The 25,142-nt window shown below is 36.1% G+C and overlaps 1 protein-coding gene across 3 annotated transcripts in view; it reads right to left on the bottom strand.

Moving 5' to 3' along the window:
• The window catches only part of AKAP6 (A-kinase anchoring protein 6), a 532,388-nt gene that overhangs the window by 110,106 nt on the left and 397,140 nt on the right, over nt 1-25,142 (bottom strand). For all 3 annotated transcript variants that reach the window (XM_081290017.1, XM_081290018.1, XM_081290019.1), the window contains one exon: nt 19,105-19,225. In XM_081290017.1, the coding sequence (XP_081146143.1) occupies nt 19,105-19,225 (121 nt within the window). The remainder of the gene's footprint in view (nt 1-19,104; nt 19,226-25,142) is intronic.

Below are 25,142 nucleotides of genomic sequence, written 5' to 3' on the forward strand. Positions count from 1 at the left end.
GGGAGGGGAGGGGGGATAGTAGGGGATAGGAAAGGTAGCAGAATACAACAGTCACTAATATGCCATTTGCTAGGAACCACAAGCAAATATACGATGTATGGCACCTTTGGTTGTAAAGTGACGCCAGCTAGCCACTGAGATGATTATGTTAAGATTTACATTCATATGGAAATTGGACTCCCGCTGTTCACCTTGGCCTGCTACCGGACTCATGTTACGGGACTCATGGAGAGTTCCCATTGGTTGGGGAAGGATAGTAGGAGGGAATTCCGGGGGAGGTCCGGGGGGACCCCCGGTTCCGGGGAACGCGCGGTTCCGGTGGAGGCCCGCGTGGGAGGACCGGGTTTTGCTTGCCAGCGCCTACAGAGTATTGGCGGCTTTTTCAAAATAAAGTTTTGTTCCTGCTTGAGTGGCTCGTGATTCTGTGCCCAGCCAAGACTGCGGCACCATTATGTAATAATGTGAGTATGTAACAGTTGTGATTCTGCAATCTGTATTTGGGGTAAAAATGGGAGTTCAAAACCCAATTGAGTCTAATGTATGAAAGATGATATATCATGAGCTCTGTAATGTTTTGAACAATCAATAAAAAAAAAAAGAAAAAGAAAATTGCCATGTGATCCATCAATCCCACTACTGGGTATATTCAAAGGAAATGAAATCAGTATGTTGAAGAGATTATTTGCACTTTCATGTTTAGTAAGCACTATTCACCATAGCTAAAAAAAGGGAAATACTTAAGTAAGCCTGTTCTTTACCAAAATGCTTTAAGAAGTACTTAGATCCTTTCCTCATAAATAGTTAAATTATTTTAGCTGTATTCACTATGACATTCAATGTAACAATTCAGATATAACCTAGTGATGTACGTACTGCAACAGAAGTAGAAGGTAAGAACACTTAGCTCCTCTAATATGTGTATCATCGGTAAAGAGAGACCCTAAACACCATATCACTGAATACCCCTTTTCTGTTCTCAAAAACCTAGCCAAGTTAAGGCAACAATGACAGCAAGCTTGGGCTAGAAAGTCCAGATCCATATTATGTTGAAAGACACTGGCTTTCTCTTATGCACACTGGGAACAAAGGTAGGGGTTATCTATGGATGGCTACTTTATTGCATGTACACCAGGACAGTTGCTCCTTAACATGCTGGTCATACAAGCAAACAAAGCAAGCTAATGCTGATGATGTCACTGATTCTGCAGCCTAGCCCCTTCTGAGTGGGGACAGGGGTGGAAAAGATACATGTGGAAAGGATACATGTCACTTGTTGGGCCAGCAGCCATGGTACAAAATACTGTGTGGGAGACAAGGCACTTACAAAGCACCATGAGTGACAGAGGTGCTATCTGCCCAACCTATAGTCATGGAACTCTTGGAGCAGTCACTGATTTCTTATAAGTTTCCCCTAATAAATCTTGTGTTTCCCATGCTGACTCTAGACACTTTCATTGGCTTTCCTGCAACCAACCCTCCTGCCCTGGCACAACAGGGCTGTGGATGTGACAATATGAAATGACCAGTTTTCAGTGGAAATATAGATAAATATATCTGTTCTATTCTGTGAGAAAAAAATGAGGAGTATTTGTTAAATTTGCCTATAGGAAAAAGGTAGAGAAATTAAAGAGTGTGGAAAATCAAACATTAAAGAAAAAGCTAAATTTCTATGACACATTTAGGAAAAGACACATTGTACAGGATCCAATTGAATAGTTATCTACCACTGAATAAAAGTAAAACATAAAGAAAAGTATCTAAGATGCTTCAGAAAAAAATATGTATGATACTACCTGAAATGAACAAAAAACAGTGTGGCATTTAAAAATTATACTTGTTATGGTAGTTTAAAAAATATTATATTTATCCCTAAGTTTGTAGTATTTGAAATTGTGCTCCTAAAATGCTGATTTTGCCAGATTGCTAATAGGTAAATTAAAGCAATTTTTGGTAGTTTTCAGGAAAGAGAGAATGCTGAAATTGAGAGGACCTTAAAGCCACTCATTCCATCCTCCCCATTTCACATATGAAGAAAATGAGACCTGATAAGATAGTCATTGTCCAAAGGAATCTTGCATTCTTCTCCAGCGCTTTATCACATGGCTTCTCTACACTGGTCTTTAGCAAAGCTTAAAAATAAACTTGAAGAAACTTCAAAAGGAGATCTATAGAATAAAATATAAACTGGGCACGGCACGGAGATGAGGTCCATCCATTCCCTTCAAGAGTGATAACCAAGATTCTTTTTTAAAAAAACTTCTTTGGTGTATGTGTATGTGTGAGTACACATTTAAATATATTTTTATTTTTACTGTTTTAATGGTTTCCAGCTCTGATAGATAATGTATTTTCTAAAAATTGTCAGTGTGAATTTATTTTTGTTTCAGGACCAAATATGAAATGTATGGTTCATAAATCGATTTCAGAACAGACGAGAGCCACCAATGAAGATCTATAATAACATAGTGACAGCGAAACTTGCAAGAAGTGTATCAGATCCACTTTCTATTTTCTTTGGGTCCCACAAGCACAACAGAGTATAGGAGGCCACCTGGTGGTGAAATGAAACAATTAACCATTTACTATTACATTGAAAATCAAGAAAACAAGGAGAGTTTTAGTTGTTACAAAAGGAAAATTAGAACCCTAGGCAAAAGAATGATAGTCAACAGGTATTGCTGAAATATGGCAGACAGAAAAATAATTGGAAAATCATTCAAGTCTGAAGAATCATGTATATTGCTAAAGTGTTGCCATAGTAGTTATTATTTATATGTAGGGATTAGTAAACTTTTTCTGTGAAGTTCCAGGTAATAAATAATTTAGGTATGTTGGCCACATGATTATTGTTCAAACTACAGTTCTGTCATCGTACTGTAAAAGCAGCCATAACTACATAAATGAATGTGTGTATTTAGAATGTGTGTTTCTAAATAAAACTTTATTTAAAAAATAGGCTGTGGGCTGGATTTGACCTGCAGGGTATGGTGTATCAATGACTGATTTTATATTAAGTACTGAGCACATGCAATTTACCAAACACCAGGTGAATCCCTTATATACATTACCTCACTGAATTTTTTTTTGGGGGGTAGGGGGGTGCCAGGATTCAACTCAGGGGCACTTGACCACTGAGCCATATCCCCAACCCTATTTTTATTTTATTTAGAGATAGGGTCTCACTGAGTTGATTAGAACCTCGCTTTTGTTGAGGTTGGTTTGGAACTCATGATCCTCCTGCCTCAGCCTCCCGAAGTGCTGGGATTGCAAGTGTGTGCCACCGAACCCGGCTACCTCACTGAGTCTTAACAACAACCTCTCAAGGTGAGTATCATCAAACTTTCTAGGTTTGAAAACTGAAGGCTAAAATGTTTTTTAAAAATTGGTGGAAAATGTACTCAGCTCTTTCTGCCTTAGAAATGCTTCACGTAGCTCCATGACCATTTTATTCTGAGATTGAACACACTTGTTCTGACCCTCCTTCTCATTTATTTTATAGAGAGGCTGTTTTCAGTGTCCCTCGATGGTGACTTTGCTCCTGTGTTTTCACCTCATGTTCCCTTGAAATGCTGTTTGTCTCTAACCAACTCTTTCTCTATCACTTCTTTTATGTTTAAAAACTTTATGTCAGTTTTCATAACAACAGATGTAAGCAAGCATGAGAAAGAGACAAAAGCAATGTATTAAAAATAGATAGCCACATATACAACAATAAGCCAAAGAAACTGTCATACAGTGTGTGCTCCAAATGGAAACGGAGCCAAAAACGTGAGATTCACTCTTACATAAATTATGTATTATGCATCTACTGGGAGAAGAAGCAGCTCTGTTCCTAAGTGAAAGAGGATTTGGGGGAGGTTCATTTTATGTCATTTTTGAAGTCTTTTAAAAAAATATATACATGATAAGTCAAAGCATCTCAAACCACATTCCTCTTCCAAACCATCCATGAACTCCATTATTAGCTGCTAATGTGAGAAAGCTGAAAAATCTGATAGAGGAATCTATAGAACTTGTTAAAGTTCCTCAAATATACGGATTAACCAGCAGTCTCTCAATGTTACCATATTTTCTCCTACAAAAGAAGATGGAAGCAGTTTCCCTTAGATGGAGTGTAGACAAAATTGAAATGACTTAAAGACTTTTTTTTAACTTGAAAAAAATAATATAAAATCATGAGAAATGTGACTACATCTAAAAAAGAGAGAAGAGGGTTAATTACAGAGCATGGATTCTGGCTGACTTGACAATTAAATCTAACAACAGAGGGGATATACACTAGATATAAGAAGACATTCAGGGCAAGGAGAGTTGTTAAACATTTTAATGGGAGGTTGTGGAATTCCCTCTGGAAAGATTTTTTAGTGGAGGACAAATTTTCTCCTATCTGGAATGGATAAAAAAAAAAGACCAATCCTTGAAAGGAAGGAAATGAAATGAAGGTGCTTTGGAGGTCACTTATAGTTCTGAAACTCCACTGAAATTCTTATTTTCCACAGAACTAAGTAACTGCACAAAACCTCTAAGAAATTTGGAATATTCAAGAGAAAAGAATCAGTAATCAGGTAATTCAATTCAGAAAGTATTTACTGAGTGCCAAATATTACCTGTTTCTGGGGGTGGGGGGATGTTCACCCTAGTAGGGCACAGGTCTGAACAGCAGTGTGGACAATGGACAGGGAACACAATTATTTCCCTCAGTTAAAACTCTAAAACAAACAAACAAAAACCTTTTGTGCTCCAATCAGGTTTCTGGAACTATTTCCTAAACTTGTGAGCTCAAAACTCCCACAAGTGCTGGCTGTCACATGAGATTTCTGGCATTACTCATGGTATCCCTGGATCTTTTTATAAACAGAAAAGGCTTCTGACAGTGTTTCCATACTTTATTTCTTTTTCTAACCCAAACTTGGACGGATGGAGCTTTGTGAAACTATCATCAAAACATGGATTACAAAACGCTAGCCAAATTTGAATTCTTCTGCTATATTTTAACGTTGTAGAAAAAAGATTTCAATTAGCTCAACTCGACAGATTCATTTATACTTCAACTTTTAGTGAATATGAGGATTTTTTTTGCTCATGGTCTATAAGACAATCAGTGTTTCACAAAATGGGTCTTTAGAACAACCAGGCAGATGACAGTAAAAAGAGAAAAACAAAATCCTACAGACAGGAATGTTTTTCATGTATGTTTTTAAATCTCAGGGTGTCCTAGCTGACGAAAGCTGAGGAGGAAGGACAAAGTTCAGTGGGAAGACAGTAAGCCCTAAATGATGTCAAGGTAGACACATACAGGGCCAAGGAATGAATTCATTATAAATCTTTGTGAAATTCTAATTTTACATGGTGTGTCTTTTAATCTAATCTTAATTGATTAAAATAATGAAAATTCAGAACTGTTAAGTAAAAAATATAAATATACATATATATGGATTCCTTTAAAAATTTTTGAATAGTACAAACGTTTAAAGTTTTTATTAGTTGTTGATGCATCTTTATTTGTTTAGTTATATATGGTGCTGAGAATTGAACCCAGTGCCTCACACATGCTAGGCACTAAGCACTCTCCCACTGAGTTATAGCCTAAGCCCAAGTATTAACATTTTTATAAAAGAAAATGTGAAAGTTTTAAAAGCATGTTTCAGCCCTCTCTTGGCATTATAGCAGTGAAGTTTAGTTTTTAAGTTTTCACATTCTGAATTAGCTAAGCTTTGGAAAGGTGAATTATTCTTTTAAACTCTACACCACACACACACCATGATGAACCTGGATTAAAGAGTTAGCCCAAGTCCAAGTTCCTTATTGTATTTCTTACTCTCTCTGTGACTACATTTTTAGAAACACACATTCACCTCAAGTCAAGTCTAATTTTCTGCAATGGATATGCCAATAAGCTGTCCTGTACAAGAAGAAATTGTGTTGGTATACCTACAGTTTCTAATGACTATTCATGTTCACCTATATTCATTGTTTGATTTTTAGGTCTCACATTTGCATGGGGCATGTTATCCTCATATCTATAAATAATCATACTGGTATGTGTCTAAATAATCAAGAATATATCAGAGGATGTTATCATTTGAGAGGTCAGAGATTATTCATAGAATGATCATAATCAGTTGGACATTCTTGTACCATTTGTCTCACATAAGGGGCATATTTGTCCTTCCCTTTGCCTCTGCTTCTTCCTATTGTTCTCTCTTTCTCCTCAATATCTGCCTGGCCAAATCTGAGTGCTCTGAGTATTAAGAACTGTCCTTACTGTACTTGTTTTTTTTCAAGAAGAAAGATTTTTGTTTTTATTTTATTATATATATTATGAAAGGCCATAAAGTTTTACACTCAATTACCATAGAAAGAAAGTAGGATTATTTTCCTGAAAAGCAATAAAATTATAGTAAAGTTCTAATTAATAGAGTTTAATTATAATAATTAAATTTTTAGTGAATGGGGTTTTATATAATATAATCCTCAAAATATACTGAGTTTTTATTGTGCCAGGCAGTGTGGTGGGAACTAGATCTATATCAATAAACTATAAAGACACAAGCCTTCCCACCTTGGAAAGTGGAATCTAACAAAAATTGTAAACATTCATTTTCAAACTTGGTCAACAAAGTCCAAATCTATCATCATTATTTAAAAAACTGATTTTAATTAATAACAAAGTACTCACAGCTTAATTATCCTCAAGGAGGGCTTTCTCACAGAGGCACTTCTGAGTATAGAAAGGGGTACTATTATTGTAATGAAGGTAGCAAAATCTAATATGCCAAAATTTATAGCATAGAAATGCTCCAGACTGAAACTTGGCATACATGAAATAATTTTGCATAGTTATTTATATATGCATGATTTAAATGTCTTGGGACTACCAGCATATCTGATGCAAGGAATCTGGCTTCATCCACATTCAATTCTGATGAAAGATTTTGTAAAATTAAACGCACACATTTACATGTATGTGTACACATGTAAATGCATGTGCAAAAACATATTCATGTGTGTACTTTCACAAATTTCTGTTTTTAGTGGCTAACATGACAAAGGGAATATCACAAATCATAAATTTTCTTATACGAATGTCTACAAGCATATGGAATCTAAGTTAGAAAAACAACTGAAATAGTAAATTCAGACGGGTTTCAGGAGTGTATAGATATCCTTCTGGAGAAAAAATCTCTCTGTACAAGAAAGTTTAGAGGAAAATTGAAATCAACTCCCAAACAATAAAGGTATTAGCCTAGCTGGCTCTTTCCTAACTTGGGAAAAAGAAATATGTATGTGTATATATGTGTTTTGTGTCTTATGTAAATGAATTAAGGTTCAGCAGGAATACTACTCCTTCCTTCTTAGCTTACCCCAGTGTGCCTCATTAGGGATAGAGTGTCACAGAAGTGCCTAGTTTAAGAATGTATGAGCTTGACAAATGCCCACATTATTAAAAATATGCTTGTTTCTGAGAACTAAAATTGCTTCCTTGACAGGAGTGAAAATGGTTTTTTCTGCAAATGATATTCCTATAGAGTATCTCTCCATGGGGACTCTTCTTCAGTAACTTCTTTGGCAATAACTGGATCCATGAGGTTGAATCCTCCTAGGGCAATGCTGCCTTTAATGCATCTCCAAAAGAGCATATATTTTCAGCCTTAGCTTTCCTGAATCTGACAGAATATAGGAGGCCCCTGTGAGGCTCAACATAGTAAGGCTCCCTAGGGTGTTGAGGTGCTTATGAAAGTTCGGTGGCTTTCACAAAACAGCCTGATGATTGGCTAAAGAGCCAACACAAGTCCATCATGTTTCTTTGCAGATGTACTCTCTAAAATTTAGGAGCCTCTTCTATCTATCCAAGCACAAAAAGCGCATGTAGAGGGAGGAAAAAAATGTTCTTGCAAAAATTCTACCTGTTAGAGAAGAGGATATGAGGCAACAATGAGTAGGTAAGCATCATGTGAGAGAAAGGAAATGGGCATTAGAGCTAACCAGATTGAGTTCCAATTTGGACTTATTTACTTAGTTCTTGTGGCAGTAATTGGTACAGTTCAATAAATATTTCTAGCTATCAGCCTTTCAGACACATGGCATTTATTTACCACTTTGAAGTTGGTTAGAGCCATGTGATTCATTCTGGTCAATGATGTTGGGTATGTTGCAGTTTGGATCTGGACCATCCCCCAAAGGCTTACATGTTTAAGACTTCCTCTCCAATGCAGCAACGTCCAGAAGTGGGACTTTGGGGAAGTCATTGAATCATGAGGGCTCGAATCAGTGGAATAATTCATTGCTAGGTTTATAATTGATGACATTATTGGGAGGAAGTGTGAACTAAAAGACATGGGGCCTACTTGATGGAAGTAGCACTGGGGCCATTCCCTAAAAGGTTACATGTAGTCCCCAGTCCCTCCCCAAATGCCCAGCTCTCTCTTTCCCAGCCACCATGAAGGTGAGTAGCTTTGCTCCCTCATGCTCTTCTACCACAGTACACTGCCTCACTATAGAATCCAAAATCATTATGAGCCCAGACACAATGGAGTCAGCTGACTATAGACTGAAAGCTCTAAAACAATTAACCAAAATAAATCTTTCCTTGAGTTATTTTTCTTAGGTATTTTTTCACAGAGATGAAAAGCTGATCAACTTAGGTGGAAGTGACTTGGGTCTCCTCCAGGTGGAAGGATTAATGGCCAGAATGAGACCCCCCCAGAAATCCTTTTACTCTTTGCCACAGTGAAGGAATATTTAAGAAGGTGGCTACTGTGTAAGTCTAAGTAGTGAAGTGAAGACAATGCCAAGATGAACCAAGAGTCAACTTATGATGGACACGTAGAGAAATAAATCTTTGTGGCTTTAAGCTTCTGAGATTTTTTTTTTTTAAAGCTCAGCATACCCTAGACCAATATGACTAAAAAACTAATTCTGTGTCTTTCAGGCTATCCACTTAACCTCTGTATTTTAGGATCAGAATCTATAAACTAGGGGAAATAATCTAGGATCATTGCAAGCATTAACTAAAATAACGAGAATACAGATTATAAGATTTGACCAATGTTAGTTTCTTTTTCTTTCCATCTTACTTCCACGCCAGAGAACACAAACACACTCGCTCACATACGTACACATGAACACATTTATATTTTTATCAAATGGTAGAAAAGATATCTGTTCTTAGTTCTTTTCCTGGATTTCTCTCAGTCTACTACCTTCCTTTCCCATGCTCTTCCATTTAAGTTAGATGTTAAGATTGGTATTTCATTCAATTATTGCTCTCCAACATTCCTCCATAAACTATCAGCATCTAGTAGAGAGTATTCTTTTCTACCTCAAACAAATGACTCTTAAAGACAGGATTAAAGGCAGTATGGACATTTAGAAATGGAGAGAGTTGGATTGAGGTATTTCTAACACTCCAAAAATGATGTCCCTTGGACACCAAAACCTATAAATCTACTTCCCTCTATAGACATGGTTGTAAGGTAAGGACAGAAGAGATAAGGTGAATGAGTTTATATGTGAAAGCATTGTGGTTGAGCTTATCTCCTCAGTGTTTACCCCCTATTCCAAACAGGTAGCAGAACTTCTGAAATAATGAAAACATTATCAAGGTGGCTTTTCTAGCCCTACCTTCTTTCCTTCTTTTTTCTTTCTCTTTTTCCTCTTTTTTTTTGAGAGAGAGAGAGAGAGAGAGAGAGAGAGAGAGAGAATCTGTTTTTTAATATTTATTTTTTTTTTAGCTCTCGGTGGAAAAAACATCCTCCATTCTATCTTTATGTGGTGCTGAGGACCGAACCTAGCGCCCCACGCATGCCAGGTGAGCGCGCCACCGCTTGAGCCACATCCCAGCCCCTAGTCCTACCTTCTTTTTACTTCAGGAAAATACATGCATGGAATTCTAATAACTTGTAAAACTAGAATAATAAAGACAAAAGACTTGGATTCAGTAGCATATATATCTAATATATTTCCTTGTGGTTATGGTTACAATAATCAATGTCTTCCTAATGTAATTACATGGAACATTAATCCTAGTGTTTATCCTTCTTATATAAAGACTCCTTTGTCAATGAGGATACTTGGTTTTCATCTTTAAACTTTTGTACCATTCTCTTTTTTAAAACAAAATAAATAAAACCCAATTCATATCATAGTAGTCTATGAAGTTTAATCACATGTCATATTTTTCCCAGCTTCAAACCAAATAAGCCTAAATATAAACATAATCACTAAAGATAAGTAATTCAAAAATAGGAAATACTAATAAGTAGGTGGGAGACATTTCTATTAAGTTATTAACCAGAAATATATACACAGCATTGAGTAGTTCAAGATCCAAACACAGCAGTGAACCAAGTGCTCTTTCTTATTGGGAATTTAAATGTTCCTCTAATCATCCTTTACAAATCAGAAAGAAATCTACAAATATCTGAGTCTAAAGCCAAAGCTCTCATCTTAATGAAGGAAGGAGCACTGTATTATGCCAATTTTATTAAGTAAAATTTTTTGAAAAGTTAAAGATGTAATTTTTTTGGTAATTTAATCCAAAATTTTATTAGTGAACTCTTAACGATTATTCCTGATTGCAATTAATAAAATTTCCATAGCAGGTCAACTCATTTAAGTGCAATCTGTAATCATTTGGACTTTAACATGATGGTTATTACTTATTACCCTGAAACCAAGCAGCACAATGAGATATTGATTACTTTTAACCTTTAGATCCAAGGATTCAAGAAAGGTCAGAGGAGGGGAACACTCTACTTCTCTCAGCTGGTAAATGGATAGCCTTCAGGAGAATTCAAATGATTCCCATTGGCCAGGTAGACCCAAGATTAGTTTATTTTCTGGGCTGACAGGAAATGATGAGACTTTTTAAATAGCAGCACATATTTAGTGAAATATTACATTTATATAACAAAGGGCCTCACATGTGCTTTACAATTCTGCAAGTCTCAGGCTGTGAGCCCTTTACCAAGTTTCGTTGGAGGCAGCATCTTTGTTGGAATGAGATATTAAACACAGTACCTTTTATTAGAATGAACTCATTTCATCAGACTTAAGCTCTCTTGGTAGGTTCCCAAAGGTTGAATACAATTATTGGTAACTGTTGGTCACTTGCATGTCTTTTGGTTTCCCTTTTCCATGATAGCATTTAGAGGTATTTTTCACTTTTGTGCTACTGAAAAGCAAGGAGTTCTAGGCAGGGTCCCGTAGAATCACAGGCAAGAGAAATATAACTGTTATGTGTTAGATTAATTTGCAGAACACTTGGCATTATTATTGCCAAGTCGTCAAATTGTTCCAAGTTGTTCCGGAAGGTTGTTATTAATAGTATGTTTTCTGAGGAAAGTTCTGTCTACTTTTGGAACTGCATTTCTGTTGCCAAGGAAACTCCTTTAAGCAGAGTTTTCTAGGAGCACACTGCTGCTTTTGTTTGCCAGTGTCCTATTCATATCATCTAAGTAAGCATTTTACATGCACTAGCCTTCAGTCCCAAATGTTGAAGTTTTAGGCCATTCAAGTTGCTTTTTCAAACACAGCTAAATGCCTGTTATGATTTCCCTCTCTCCCTTCCTCCTAGCTTCTCACTCTCCTCCCTTCATCCAAACACCCTTTCTGTCCCCACCTTCTGCCCACTCTCCCTCCAACATGACCAACTCTTACTATTCAAGGTTTATTTTTTTAAACAGTTGCATTAAAGCAGATAGTTTTCATAGTTTGATACATTAACTTTAATTTGAATAATAATTCCATAGGTTGTAGCATTAGTCCTTCAAGTGTTAATTATCTTTTCACTCTAAAATTAATGTAGTCATTTCCTACTGACTCCCCTTCCCCATTTATTGAAGTGCTGAGGAAAACATGTCATTGAGTCCTGAGCCAGCCCTGTTGTTGTGATTAAGCTGGTCACATGGCCCATCTCTGCCAAAAGGAGGGCCCTGAGAAAAGGTGACAAAGACAGTGATTTCCTGTCAGCAAAGAGTACGACAGGGCTGTCTAGAAGTGATGCAAATGAGGGAACTTTCCCCACGGCTTGTTTGATCCACTCCAGGCCAGAGCCGGGCCAGGCCAGGGAGAGAGGGAGCAGCACAATGCTGCAGAGGCCAGCTCAGAGAGCCAACGCACCTTCCGGACAGTAGCTCACCCACTAGAGACAAAAACTGCTGGCGGGGCTTCCCTTCCTTGCCCCTCCATACACAGAGCCAACTATTTCTTGGCATCCTATTCTCTTAGCATCTTTTTTTTTCTCCCTTCTTTTTCAAAAAGTGATTCAAATAGGAATTATAAGATCCAGCATGAACGGCATTTCATGTGACATTCAGAAACCACATTCATCTACCTTTTCTTTTCCTAAACAAACATTGCAGGATGTTTTACCCTCTCTCACACTAAAAAGAAAAGGAAAAGATAAATATATTCAAGTGTTCATACCATTGATTCATCAAAGCTCAAATTAGCATAACAGTTAATCTAAGGACTTTTGAACTTTAATAAAAATGGAACAACAAATTCATTTCTAGATAGTAGTAGAGAGAGCCTAAGTTTTTCCATTCTGATCACTTAAAATATGACTAGATAATGTTATTTGAAATATTATAATTATTATAAGCATATTCTTATCTTAATGGAGTTTTAATCTAACATACAATTAGGCTATACAATTAATTTACTGGGAAAGAGGTAAAAATTATCATTAAGTTCTTGCGCTTGATATATCTAGCACACTTTTACCTGGACTGCTTCAATAACTAATAATTTGTTTAATTTTGAAAAATCAAGGTAGAAATGTAAAACTTGGTGCTGAAATTCCAATATAAGACCTAATTAACAGAATTTAATTTGTGATGCATATTTCTATTCTATATACTAATATATGAAAAAAACCTAAAGTTAATAGATTTTTTTTTAAGGCTGGCTACTATGACCTGGACTATATAAAGCAGATACCATTGCATTTTTAGAAGTTAAAGTTCTGTCACAAAGGTATCAAGACACATCTGAAATTATTTAGATCAACTCAGACCAGAACAAAATGAAAGCAATCCATTCCAGAGGGTTGAAATTTGTGAATTTATAAAATATAGGCATAGCATGATTAATCTGATTTCTATAATCAGTTCATAGCTATGACAACATCATTTTGGCATCAATAGTGATAAAATAAGAAGTCAATGATATCCATTTATCTTCTTTTTTACTCTATATTTCTTATTCTTCAAAATATCTAATCGTATTCCATACACATTTCTTTTAAAAGTAATGATGTTTGCCTTTAACACATACCCAAATTCTCTAGAGTAATATATTCCTCTACTCCTTTAAAATTTATCCTTTCCTCTGATAACTATTTCTTTCTAAGCCAATTTTTCTTTCGCTGCTTAGTTTTTAAAATTTGTATTTTTTTTAGTATTTTCTTACCTATTTGTCTATCCACCTGCTATTTTAATTCATTTCTGTGCTCTTTTCTGTTTGATTAACTCTGAATTAACTGATTTTAACTGCCCCCCCAATGCTTATAGTTCCCTCTCACTTTTCTAATATTCTCTTCTTTTCCAACATACAATGTTGACATCCTGTCTTAAATAATTCCACCTGCTCAAACTATCATTGAAAGGAGCCAACTTTTGGTGTGAGTTGTACTCAAAGTCTCTGAATATTACCTGGCAATGGAGACAGAAAAATATTTAGTTCATGTGCTAGAAGTATTATGGTTACACATTTACCTGTAAGAACTATTCTGCTTAAAATTTGCCTGTTATATTATTCTAAGCTATATAAAAAGCCTACAAATATTTTCATATCTAAATTTCAAAATAAAGTTAATTTTCTCAAAGGAAGTTATTATGCTTTTTTTCTCACAGAAAAAGTAAACTGTGTAACTGAGCACATTTCCCCCTTTGCTTTCATCATGAGGAAACTCAAACTTTAAGATCATCTTTATGGGCCAAATAAGGCCTTACAGTCTATATGTAGACATATCAACTCTTCTCACAGAAATAGCCTTTCATCTCTATATTTTCCCTAGTTCTGATTTGTTTGTTTGTTTGTTTTAGAAGGGGTCTTACTATGTTACCCAGGCTGCTCCTGAACACTTGGGCTCAAGCGATCCTCCTGTCTCAGCTGAGACTATGGGCATGCACCACTAGCTATATTCTTGAAATATATTTATTATTTTCATGTGGATTCCTAATCTCAAATTCATAGCAAGGTAAAAATATATTTAATATGTTTAATAACCATTGTATTATGCAAAGTGAATGGTCCCTTTCCTTTTACACATAGGACATGTTTGTATACTACTTATATCTATGGAGGAACACACAGAAAACTTTCATTTTTCCCATAAAATGCAGAACCATATAAGTAACTAACCTTAAAATTAAATGTACAATTTTCAGTATAAGTTTCCTGCAATCATAAAGGTCTTAGTTGAAGTGGATACTTATTTCATACTATTTTTAAGCTTTAACTCCTTGGAAATCATATAATCTAATATTTTATTGTTTAAGGAACAGGTAAGGAATTCATTCAATAACCAAATATATAAATGTGTTGTTGTAATGAGCTTCATACCATCTGAAAACAATTATTGTTTGATTAGAACAATAATTACCAGGAATCAACTTCTTAATTTGGCCCCTGAAATTAACTTTTGGACTCTGGAATCCCCTACCAACCCAGGATCACTAGGAGCTCTGCAATTTATGCTCTGTAGGTAGCAGAGAACTGGCAGTACTACTCTGTGCATAGGTAAGGATCCCCTGAGAAGGCACGTTCTTAAAACACTACAAAGCCAGCTGTGATTGCCAGGGACCACATATATCACTGACAGCAGCCAGAAGCAGCCTGAGATACAATTCTCCGATCATTGATACTTCCAGGTCACTCAGTCTATAAAATTTATAGGATGGAGGAGGAGGTGATTGAGCTTCCCTGAGTCCAAGAATAATGCTACCTTTGATCTGTAGAAATGAAAAAATTGAGCTTTTCCTTTGCAAGTGGGTTTTAAATATTTCTCCATTAATAGTTAATGCACACACAGACTAGCAGAGTGACAGCTCCCTGTGATTATGAATTCTGGCTTCGTAACTCTAGTCCAAATAGGAGCTGAACTTTCAAAATCACAGTGGTTACTTTTGACAAATTAAATTGTCCTACTTAGGAAGGTAGAAAGAATGACGAGAAAGAAAGTGAGAGAGTGGGAGCAAATTCTCCTTGGATGTGATCCACAGACTGAGGAAGGAAGAAATGAGAAAGGACGATGTTTATATTTTCTAGGATGATGATACTGCCAAAGTTTATTAGAAAATTGGTACAGAAGGTTACTATTCAGATATAGAGTAAGACAGAGAGGGGGTAGGGAAGATGTTGGTAGTATAGTTCAACGTCTCCAAATTAGGAAGAAAATATATTTAAAAGAATGATTAATTTTTAATAAGAATTAGGTTGCTCTCAAAACCCTGTAGTTTAAAATTAATTAGGAAAAAGGTCTTAAACATCTAAAGATCTGAAAATAACAAGAAATGGTTTAAAGAGAATATGCTCTATACAGCTCAACGTAGTATTAAGATTTCTAAATATTATTTTTCTCTATGAGTTTCTGTGTATTTTGCAGGCTTTGGGCAGGCAACAAGTGCTTTACTTAGGAGGTCTGCTGAATGGATAGTCTGGGATATTTATCTGTAGTTCCATATCTAGGAGTTAAGGCCATTTGATTTTCTAGCAGAGACAAGAATATAAAAATAGATAGTCAAGAAAATAATACACAATGCCAAAAATAGCGAATAAGCTTTACTTTCTGTGACCAGTAGAAAAATTAGATTTTTTTTTTTAACATGACGTTTCTAAATGTATACCTTGGGGGATCAACTTGGGACTGTACACATACATAGACATGGGTCAAGACATAAGGATCAGTGCCAGAAAAGGAGTTGGATGATGAAATACAGTAACCCAGGAAGAGCACAAAGGTTCCAATGCAGTAAGAGCAGGAATGATGATTCAGTCCTAGCTCATAGTTTCCTGAAGATTTTTCCATCGTTTGCTCAGCTGAAAATCTCCCTTAAAAGTTTCACCATCATTCTTTCATTTATATCAGGTATCAGCAGCTTCATTTCTAATTATAAATTATTTTTTTCCTTTTCATGCTGGGGATTGAACACAGGGCCTTAACTCATGTCAGACAAGTGCTCTGCCATTTAGCTACATCTCTAATCCCTTAATTTTTTTTAATTCAACAACTATTAGCTCAGTATCAACTATATAGAGTTCATATGTATAGAATACAAGTGCAAGGCATTTGTGTTGGTGTTAAAAAGTATTTTATGAAGTGAAGATGATATAAATAGGTTAGGATGAACTGGGAAATGCTGTGAAATGGGTTTGGGTCCTGTTGAGTTGTGACAATGACTGGGAAACATGACTAGAAAATGTTCTGTAGTACAAGGGATGGTACCACAAACTGATAAAAAGTTGCCTTAAACATCAATGATGTTGGGGCTAGGGTTGTGGCTCAGTGGTAGAGTGCTCGCCTAGTGTGGGTGAGGCACTAAGTTCAAACCTCAGCACCACAAAAAATAAATAAATAAAAATAAAGGCATTATGTCCACCTACAACTGAAAAAAAAACTTAAAAAAAATCAATCATGCTCTTTCTTTTAAAATAACTTCTTTTTTGAAAAAAATAGTTGTAATGGACATAATAACTTCATTTTTATCTATCTATCTATCTAATGCTGAAGATAGAACCCAGTGCCTCAGATGTGTTAGGCAAGCGCTCTATCCCTTAGCCACAAACCCAGCTCCTCAATGATGCTCTTAATAATAAATGTTGATCAAACATTTATATATTTGGAGGCCAACAAATATGATGATTAAAGATAGTTAAGGCAGTCTCAAATGGTATTTAAAACCTAGGAAGGCCTGGAGACCAATTGAGAAGCTTTACTCTTCAGGGGTCTCTTTGATCAATAGGCTACAAATTCCCCTCCCCCAAGTCATCAGTTTAGCTGATTCCTGGAAAAGCAGATTTAAACAGAGGAATGGGATATTGAAAATGTTGACCTAACCTGGGAATCCCTGGAGATTCTTTGGGAAGAACTGAAATTAATTCTCTTCAATCAGTTTTTCTAATTCAGGAGGTGCCCTACGTTCTATATGAGTCCTTAGTCAATATCCTCAGGATTGCTTTGGAGGTTTCCAAACCTCTGGAATATTTTCTGGGCTCTCATAGAGAAAGATAGTACAGACTTGTAGTATCTGCCCTTGGTTTCTAACTCAATCTTTGATTTTGCTTATAACTCAAAGAAAAGTTAGTGCTGGTCTATGTTGAGCACCTCAAAGCAGAACGATGGTGACAGGACATGAGTCACAAATGAAAAAAACATAGTATAGAAACTCTCTGGAAACATACTATACCCCAGAAGCACTGAGTGGGTGGAATAATGACCTTCAACGTGGTAGAATAGGAATTCTCAGGCAAAGCACTTACAAGGAAACCACAAGAAAAAGAAGACTGCACTTTTTGTTCAGTGATTTCCTATTAATTGTGATGTAAATTATATGAATGTGATTTTGACAAAGAATAGCACTGTTTCTGAAAAAATAGTAGCATTGTGCAAAATACAAAATGCATCAAGAAGAAAAGAAATGTTATTTGGCATCATGAGTGCAATAATTTCTGAGACAATGGCTTAGGAATAAAATATTTTTCTATCACTAAATTAATATATATTTATAAGCATTTTATATGTAATTCCTGATCCTGACATGAAATGTGAAATTACCTAGCTTTACTCTACCAATATGTTATGCCAGAAGATGCATTGGATAGCTTTGTTATTAATGTGGACAGTTATCCATACAGGACACAGCTAACAGTCAACAAACTTAATCAATGTTGGACAGAATTCTTTAGAGAGTTAAGTGTCCCCATGTGCTGAGTCCTTGGGGAGCTTATATCTTCTCTTAACTAAGGTGATTCCCAAGGGACACTAATTAAAGTCAACCAGACTCTTGAGAAGTATAAATATCTCTATTTAGAAGAGGCACACATTAAAATATATTATTAAAGAAAGGTAACTTAGAATACTAAAACTGGAGAAGGAAGAAGACAACTTTTATTTGACCTTGAATGTACTTCTTATTCTATAAGAAAATTTGAAAAGCTAGAGGGTAGTTGTTTCTTGTCATTATACTGTTGCTGATTCTGTGGTTAGTTATTAATTTTATTTTTTATGATTCACAATCTGCTCTTTGAAATATGCCATATGCTCAAAGCAATTCAAGGATGACAACTGTCAGAATTACTCCAATAAAAATTGCCTAAATGAGGAAGATTTACTGCAGTCTGATATTTCAGTGGAAAGTCCCTCTTCTCTCTCTGACAGCTTTTTCAGGCACTGTGAATCTTGCAACCATTTTTTCAGTCAAAATCACTGTGGTTGTTTTGTACGAACTTCTAAGACTATTTAAATTGAACTGGTAAGACATATTAGGCTAAGGGTGAATTAGCAGACACAGAAACAATATAGATAGTTATCAGATGGATTGCCTGCAATCGATATGTGGGTTCTAAACCAGTTTTCTTAAATCACATGAAAATGTATTGACTTAATATGACCATGTCTTCTCTATGTATCACTAATGAACATTAAATTGGATGAGCTCCATACTATGTCAATAACAAGCCAAACTGAAGGCAGATTTCTTTTTTCTCAGGAAAGATCTGAGAGGTGGAAAGAATCCACCTGAGTGCTCCAATCAAAATACATTTTGTTAAATGTTACCAGTCCATTTATCCTTTGTTTTGTTTTAGTCTATTTATTAATGCAGTTTCATTTATTGCTATTCATCTTGAAGATAAATCTTTGTCCTTCCATAGAATTACACCAAATAGAATGTGATAAAGGGAACTTTCTTGCAATTATGATGTCGGTGCAGCCTGTCAGCACACAAGGGATGGAAATGAGTTTGGGGACAGGGACGGGAATTCTAATAGACACCATGATACATACAATGAACGCAAAGATATCCTGTGAGAGAGAGAGACTTGTCAGGCTAATCAGATCTTCCACAGCAAGGTAAAGGCAGGAAGGGTAGCTCTAACCTTGTAAAGATGCTGCTGCTGCTCCTCTGACATCATCAGGTCGTGGCTGTCCATCACGAGGGACTCCATGTCAATCAGCCAATCCCAGAGCTCCTGATATTCTGAATCAAAGTCCAGGAGCCTGAAGATAAGGCACAAAATGTATTATGCATAAATACAGTGTAGTTGTTAAAATCTCATATTAGAATAATATATTCTTGAAAAATCATGATGTTCCTAGGTGATACCTATAAAAAAGAGAAGGGAAAAATTCTGTGTGGTTACACAGTGGACAAAATAGGAACTCAAGGCTGTACCACTGACACCTCTAGATTCGAAAACGAAACATGTAATTCCAATGCTCATACCTGAGACATGTCATGGTTATTTCCATCTTTCTGAAGGTTTGTAGCACATGAACAAAATGACCATGACCATGTCCTTGAAAAAGAATATTGCCATTTAACAGACTGAGAAACAGAGGATCAGTGATTTGTTGACAGTTTCATGGTCCAGAAATTTGGGTAAGAACAGCACCTTCAAAATTTGAAACACTTTCCCATCTACTAGATTTTCCATAGATAATGCATCTCAATAAATTTATGATTAAGAATATTGACTTATATTTCTACAGTGATAATAAGATATTATCAGATCCCAAATGTTTATTTCACTGGAAAATGACTCAATCACTTATCTGTCCTTCTGCTGTCTATCTGCCTATCTCTGCAAATATATATCCTATACTTATTGTCATGGATGAGTAGCCAGCATTTCAACTTAACACTCAGAGATAGGCTTGAGTGACTCTAGTAAGCCAGTGAGAACCAGTGGCAGATCCAGTATTAGACAGGTGTTCCCCACAGACATGTAGGAAACAAAGGTAAGGACAGGAAGTCAAAACAATGAATCTTTGAATAGCCAGCAATCATTAAAATTCAAAGGAGGATCACTATGGTTTTCAACAAAATAAATCACTAGAATAAGGAGCTTAACAGGATTAATGTGATTCTCTATTGAAAGCCTGGTGAATAAGTAAAGCTCAGATTCTTCTAAAACACTGTGATCAGAAAATGAAAATTCAGGATGAAAAACTATGACTTTTTCTACCCCCACCCCAAATCATCCTCCTAAAAGAAGTACTACAGTTTTATCAAACAGTAACTGAGCAAAACGCTATTGGTACTAATGCAGCAGGAGCCTCAGGTAGGAATTTGGATTTATCAGTTGAATATTGAACAACTACCTTGTTCCTTTCTCTATATATATTAGACTACTTTATAAAAAATGACTCTCCACTTCTAATAACTTATAGTTTAGCCTTAATAGATCTGTCAAGAAATTAAGATGTGCCTGGTGATAGGGAAACTGGATCTGGAACTGTCTATTGTATTTTAATTACTTTACCATCAAATAAAGATCCTTAGCCAGGAACACAAGCACCCAAGGAAAGGGTAGCTAACATATCGAATTGATCCATAAGTGTTTATTAAATGCCAATGCTAGGTATAGATAATGTTGTCATAACCTTTATTAAGGCTATGGTAGCCTAGAGCAATGTTTTTCAGACTTAAATATGTACAACTGAGAATCTTACTGAAATGAAGGTACTGATTCTGTAGTTGGGGGTGGGGAAAGCTTGTGATTTTGTGTTTCTAACAAGTGTTGGCAATGTTGTTGGCCCAGAGAACAACCACACTTTGAGTAGCAAGGACTTCTAGTATCCAAGTGAAATCTGAACTAGTTCTCTGTTTCAAAATACTACAACAGCAGCAGCAGCAGCAGCAACAACAAAACCAATCACTATAATGTGGCAAATAAACCACCAGTCTTTCTTTATTAGTGCTGTGACTAATAAGGAGTGACTAATAAGCATTTGCTGACACAACAGGTTTAACCATTTAGAAATGCCTCCTGAATTATGGTCACCATTTCTCTTGCTTTTCACCTTCCCATATTTGAACCATAAAGACACGGGAAAAGTGAAATGGCACCCACAAAATTAGAAAAGTATGATCAGGAGGAATATTAAAAGTAAAGGGAAAAGCTCACTCTTTTTAATTCAGTGGACTTGGAGAATAAGAAGGCAATGAAGGCAGGAGGAACAGGTACTCTAATGTGTATCCTCTCCTCTTTGATGAAGATTTAGAGGGGAAAGCCAAAAGCACAAAAATGTCAGCTGCACTTCCTAGTAGGAACTCTAGGGTGAGATTACTCTATAGGATGTCCTTACAATAAAGTGGAGTAGAGATGTTATAGTTAGAGCATGGAAAGCATTTTGGTTAGGACTACCTTTGCCACTGAGAAACTAATGTGACTCCATTTTTTGAGAAATCAGTCTCTACCTCAGAGCAAAGCCTGTCCAAGGAAGGGGGCGTGACCCTGGTCCTTGGAAAAACCCACAGAGCACTCCTGGGCACATAGCCACCCTGCTGAGTTGTTTGTCTGTAAATAACAGGAGAGGTCTGTGGCACTAGGTGTCCCTGACTCAGTTAGGCTAGGTGAGGACCCATAGCAACTTCCAATCATCATGAGACAGGGAAAATACCTGGAATGCCAGATGATCCCCAAGTAGTTTATGGTGGTTGATAACATGTTGGGAAACCATGTAGTTTAGCAGGTACACCCCTCATGGCCTAAACCAATCAGTTCAAACGAATCCCCCTCTTGTACTAACCAATCACCCTACCCAACTTGTTCCCGCCAGTGAATGTGCTAATCAATGTTAAGAGTTGTTGTTTGACTTTCCTGTGGTATGGAATGATTTGCTGTGTGATGTTGTGACGCATAGAGTACCCCCCCAAAACCTATAAAATCTCACTGAACAAAGGACCGCTGTGTCAGGAACGGTTGTGAGTCCAGGCTTGAGTTTGCAATAAAGACTCTTGTGTGATTGCATTGGATTCGGCCCCTGGAGATCTATTGGGGTCCCACGAATCTGGCATAATACCACCATTCTCTGATTCCCCCAAGGAAAGACTCCAAGATTCCTAAAAGTTCACCTGGTAAAATTGTCAGAGGCATTGCCATGGCAGCAAAAGCACAAAAACCAAGGACAATCAGGTAGTCCTTTGTAGCTAGACCTCAAGAGAGCTGGGAGGGCCAGTGAGGGCTGAGATGTAGCTTGGTCAGGAAAAGATTCTACTGGGGCCTAACTGAGCAAGAGATAACAAAAACTGGTCCAGCCATAGCCCTCTACCTTATATGCCCGCATAAGACCCATTTCAACAAATCCATTAGCCTGTACCCAAGCACAGTGTTAAACTAGGGGATCTGAAAGTACCCCAGAATCACAAAGTCATATGAACACCTATTTGCTCAGATATCATCTTGAAGAAAAGAATGAAGAGGAACAGGAAATCTGAAAAATTGAGCATTATCTCAAGAAATTGTTCCTTAGAGAGATTATTCTCTACAGAGAATGATAATTAATTAGAGAAGTAATCATGTGTTTAAGAGCCTGAACTCTGAACTTTATATTATTGTTGTAGGGATTAAACCCAGGGATGCTTTACCACTTAACTATATTCCCAGCCCCTTTTATTATTACTCTTATTTGTTTTGAGACAGTGTCTTGCTAAGTTGCTCAGGGCCTCCCTAAATTACTGAAGCTGGCCTCAAACTTAAGATCCTCCTGCCTCAGCCATCCAAGATGTTAGGATTACAGGCATACACCACCATGCTTAGGCTCAACTCCAATCTTAAAGCAAGTTTTTGTTTTTTCTTGCTTTCCCAGGAATATAAGATGTATCACTAAAATTATCAATCAGCAAGAGAACATAAAGAAGCTCATTTTCTTTTTGTATGTTTATAGTAGAGAAGAAAACTTTGATCGTGACTAAGTAAGTCAAAGGCAAGGGACAAATTTATTATCTTTGCACCTGCAGTGTCCAGCATAGCACCTGGTGATTATGATGAATTAATGTAGATGATGAAATAAAAAACTTTCAGTAGGGCAAGGATGACTTAAAAGAGCAGTGAGTGATGGAGACAATATTATCTCATTCTCCAAATCTAGTGCCAAAGCAATCAGAGCAACATGCATAGACTTTCACTCATTCTGTAGGTGAGATTTTATGTTCAGTATATGGTAATGGCACATATGCTTACTTAAAATAATTATAAGTAGTGGATACTCAAATTAATTAGTTGCCTTTCATTCTACACGAAAGTTAAAGGAGATTTATGAATAAGATAATTATTAATGAATAAATTTCAAATAAATGAAAAGTATATGCAGGATAATAAAATACTCTGAACCATGGAAATTTTTTCCACAGGCTCTTTACCATGCCTTCATATATATTGAGCTGCTCCTTTCTATTTTTCTCCTTATTGAGGACCTGAGAACAAAAGACATTTCTTTCAGATGAATGCACCAAGAGTTCTCAGACAGCCTACACTTGATCCAGCAAGCAGTGAATGAGCCTAATACAGATACTCACCATTTTTCTAGTCTAGTCTGTTTTCATCCTAGCTAAAAATACTCAGGTTTGATATTTAATGTGCTAGATACAGTAAATACTTTGGTACCATATTTTGGTTTATCAGTGTAGAATCAACAGCAATATTCCAAATAACAAATTACAAAGTTCTGATATAAGAAGATAAAAACTCTTTTAAAAATAATTTGCTCCTGATAATCTTGGCTATGTGTTAATTTGAAAATTTGGAAAAGGCCTGATATTTTTTTGAAGATCAAGTATTTAACTTTGTGGCAAATTAGAAGTAAATTACTAAATTTCTTTGTTGATTTTTGTGAAAGCTTCTGAAATGGCCACAATTTTATATGCACATTATTTAAAAAAACTGCTCAAGTAAGGAAGCAGATAACTTTCCTATTTCTGCAAAGGTAATATGTTTTTCAAGTGATTTTATAAAATACAATGCCTTCTAGAAAAGTGCTAGCTACTTACTATACAAGTAAATAGAAAAGATCATAGATGAGTGAACTTTATTTTGTTTTTGTTTGTTTGTTTTGGTACAGGAGATTGAACCTAGGGGCACTTATCCACTGAACCTTAATATTTTATTTAGAGACAGGGTCTCACTAAGTTGTATAGGGCCTCGATAAGTTGCTGAGGCTGGCTTTGAACTCACAATCCTCTTGCCTCAGCCTCCTGAGCCACTGGGATTATAGGCATGCACCATTGTTTCCACCCAGATGAACGAATTTATCAAGGGTACTATATAACTAGTTAGAAGCTTGCTATCACATCAAAGAATACACCTATTCTATCAGCTGAATTCAGAACCAGATTCTGCTCTTGAATTTCTAGTGACAAATGCCCTAGGTCCCTCTTTTTAGAAGGAAGAGAGGCAACTGACATTGTGGCAAGTAGCTGGGAATCTTAGGGGATGTGAGGGTATAAATTACTCTTTTAGAATGACTGTCCTCATAAAACATACTTTGTAATTGTGTTTGGGTTTATTACATCAAGTCAAACACTATCATGTGATCTCTGACTTTCAAAGGTCTGAAAGCATACCTTTTAGGTATTCTTCAAATATGTTACATTCTTTACAAAAGTGGTAAATTCAAATATACTCTCATAGAGAGTATTCATAAAGTGGATATGAAAGCAAACACACCACCAAACTTGTATTCTTTTTGATACATTTCCTTAAAATTACCATATACCTGATCTTAACTAGGTTTACAGTAAAAGAGAAAGGTTTTGTTTGTTTGTTTGTTATGGTAATGGGAATTGAACCCAAGGCTTCATTCATGCTAGGAAAGTCCTTGGCCACTGAGCTACATCTGCAGCCCAAGATTTAGACATTCCATTGGAGGTATAATATCCTCATTTTAGAAAATTTAAAAGCTTAATCATGAGGAGAAAAACATATTCTAACTCAAAGTCAGTTTTTGTTAGAAAAATAAAGAATTTTCAATGTTTTAATGTTATAGTCAAGACTATGGAGCAATAGATGTGCAATATTTTCTTTAGTGTTTGTAAGTTTGGGCATAACTAGTATGGATGATTGCCAAGTATTTCCTAGCATATTGCCCACCATTCTACCATGCTACTTCAAGGTTAAAAAAGATTCTAGGGCTT

The sequence above is a fragment of the Spermophilus citellus genome (genome assembly GCF_964194105.1).
Source record: "Spermophilus citellus genome assembly, chromosome: 4".
Classification (NCBI taxonomy): Eukaryota; Metazoa; Chordata; class Mammalia; order Rodentia; family Sciuridae; genus Spermophilus; species Spermophilus citellus.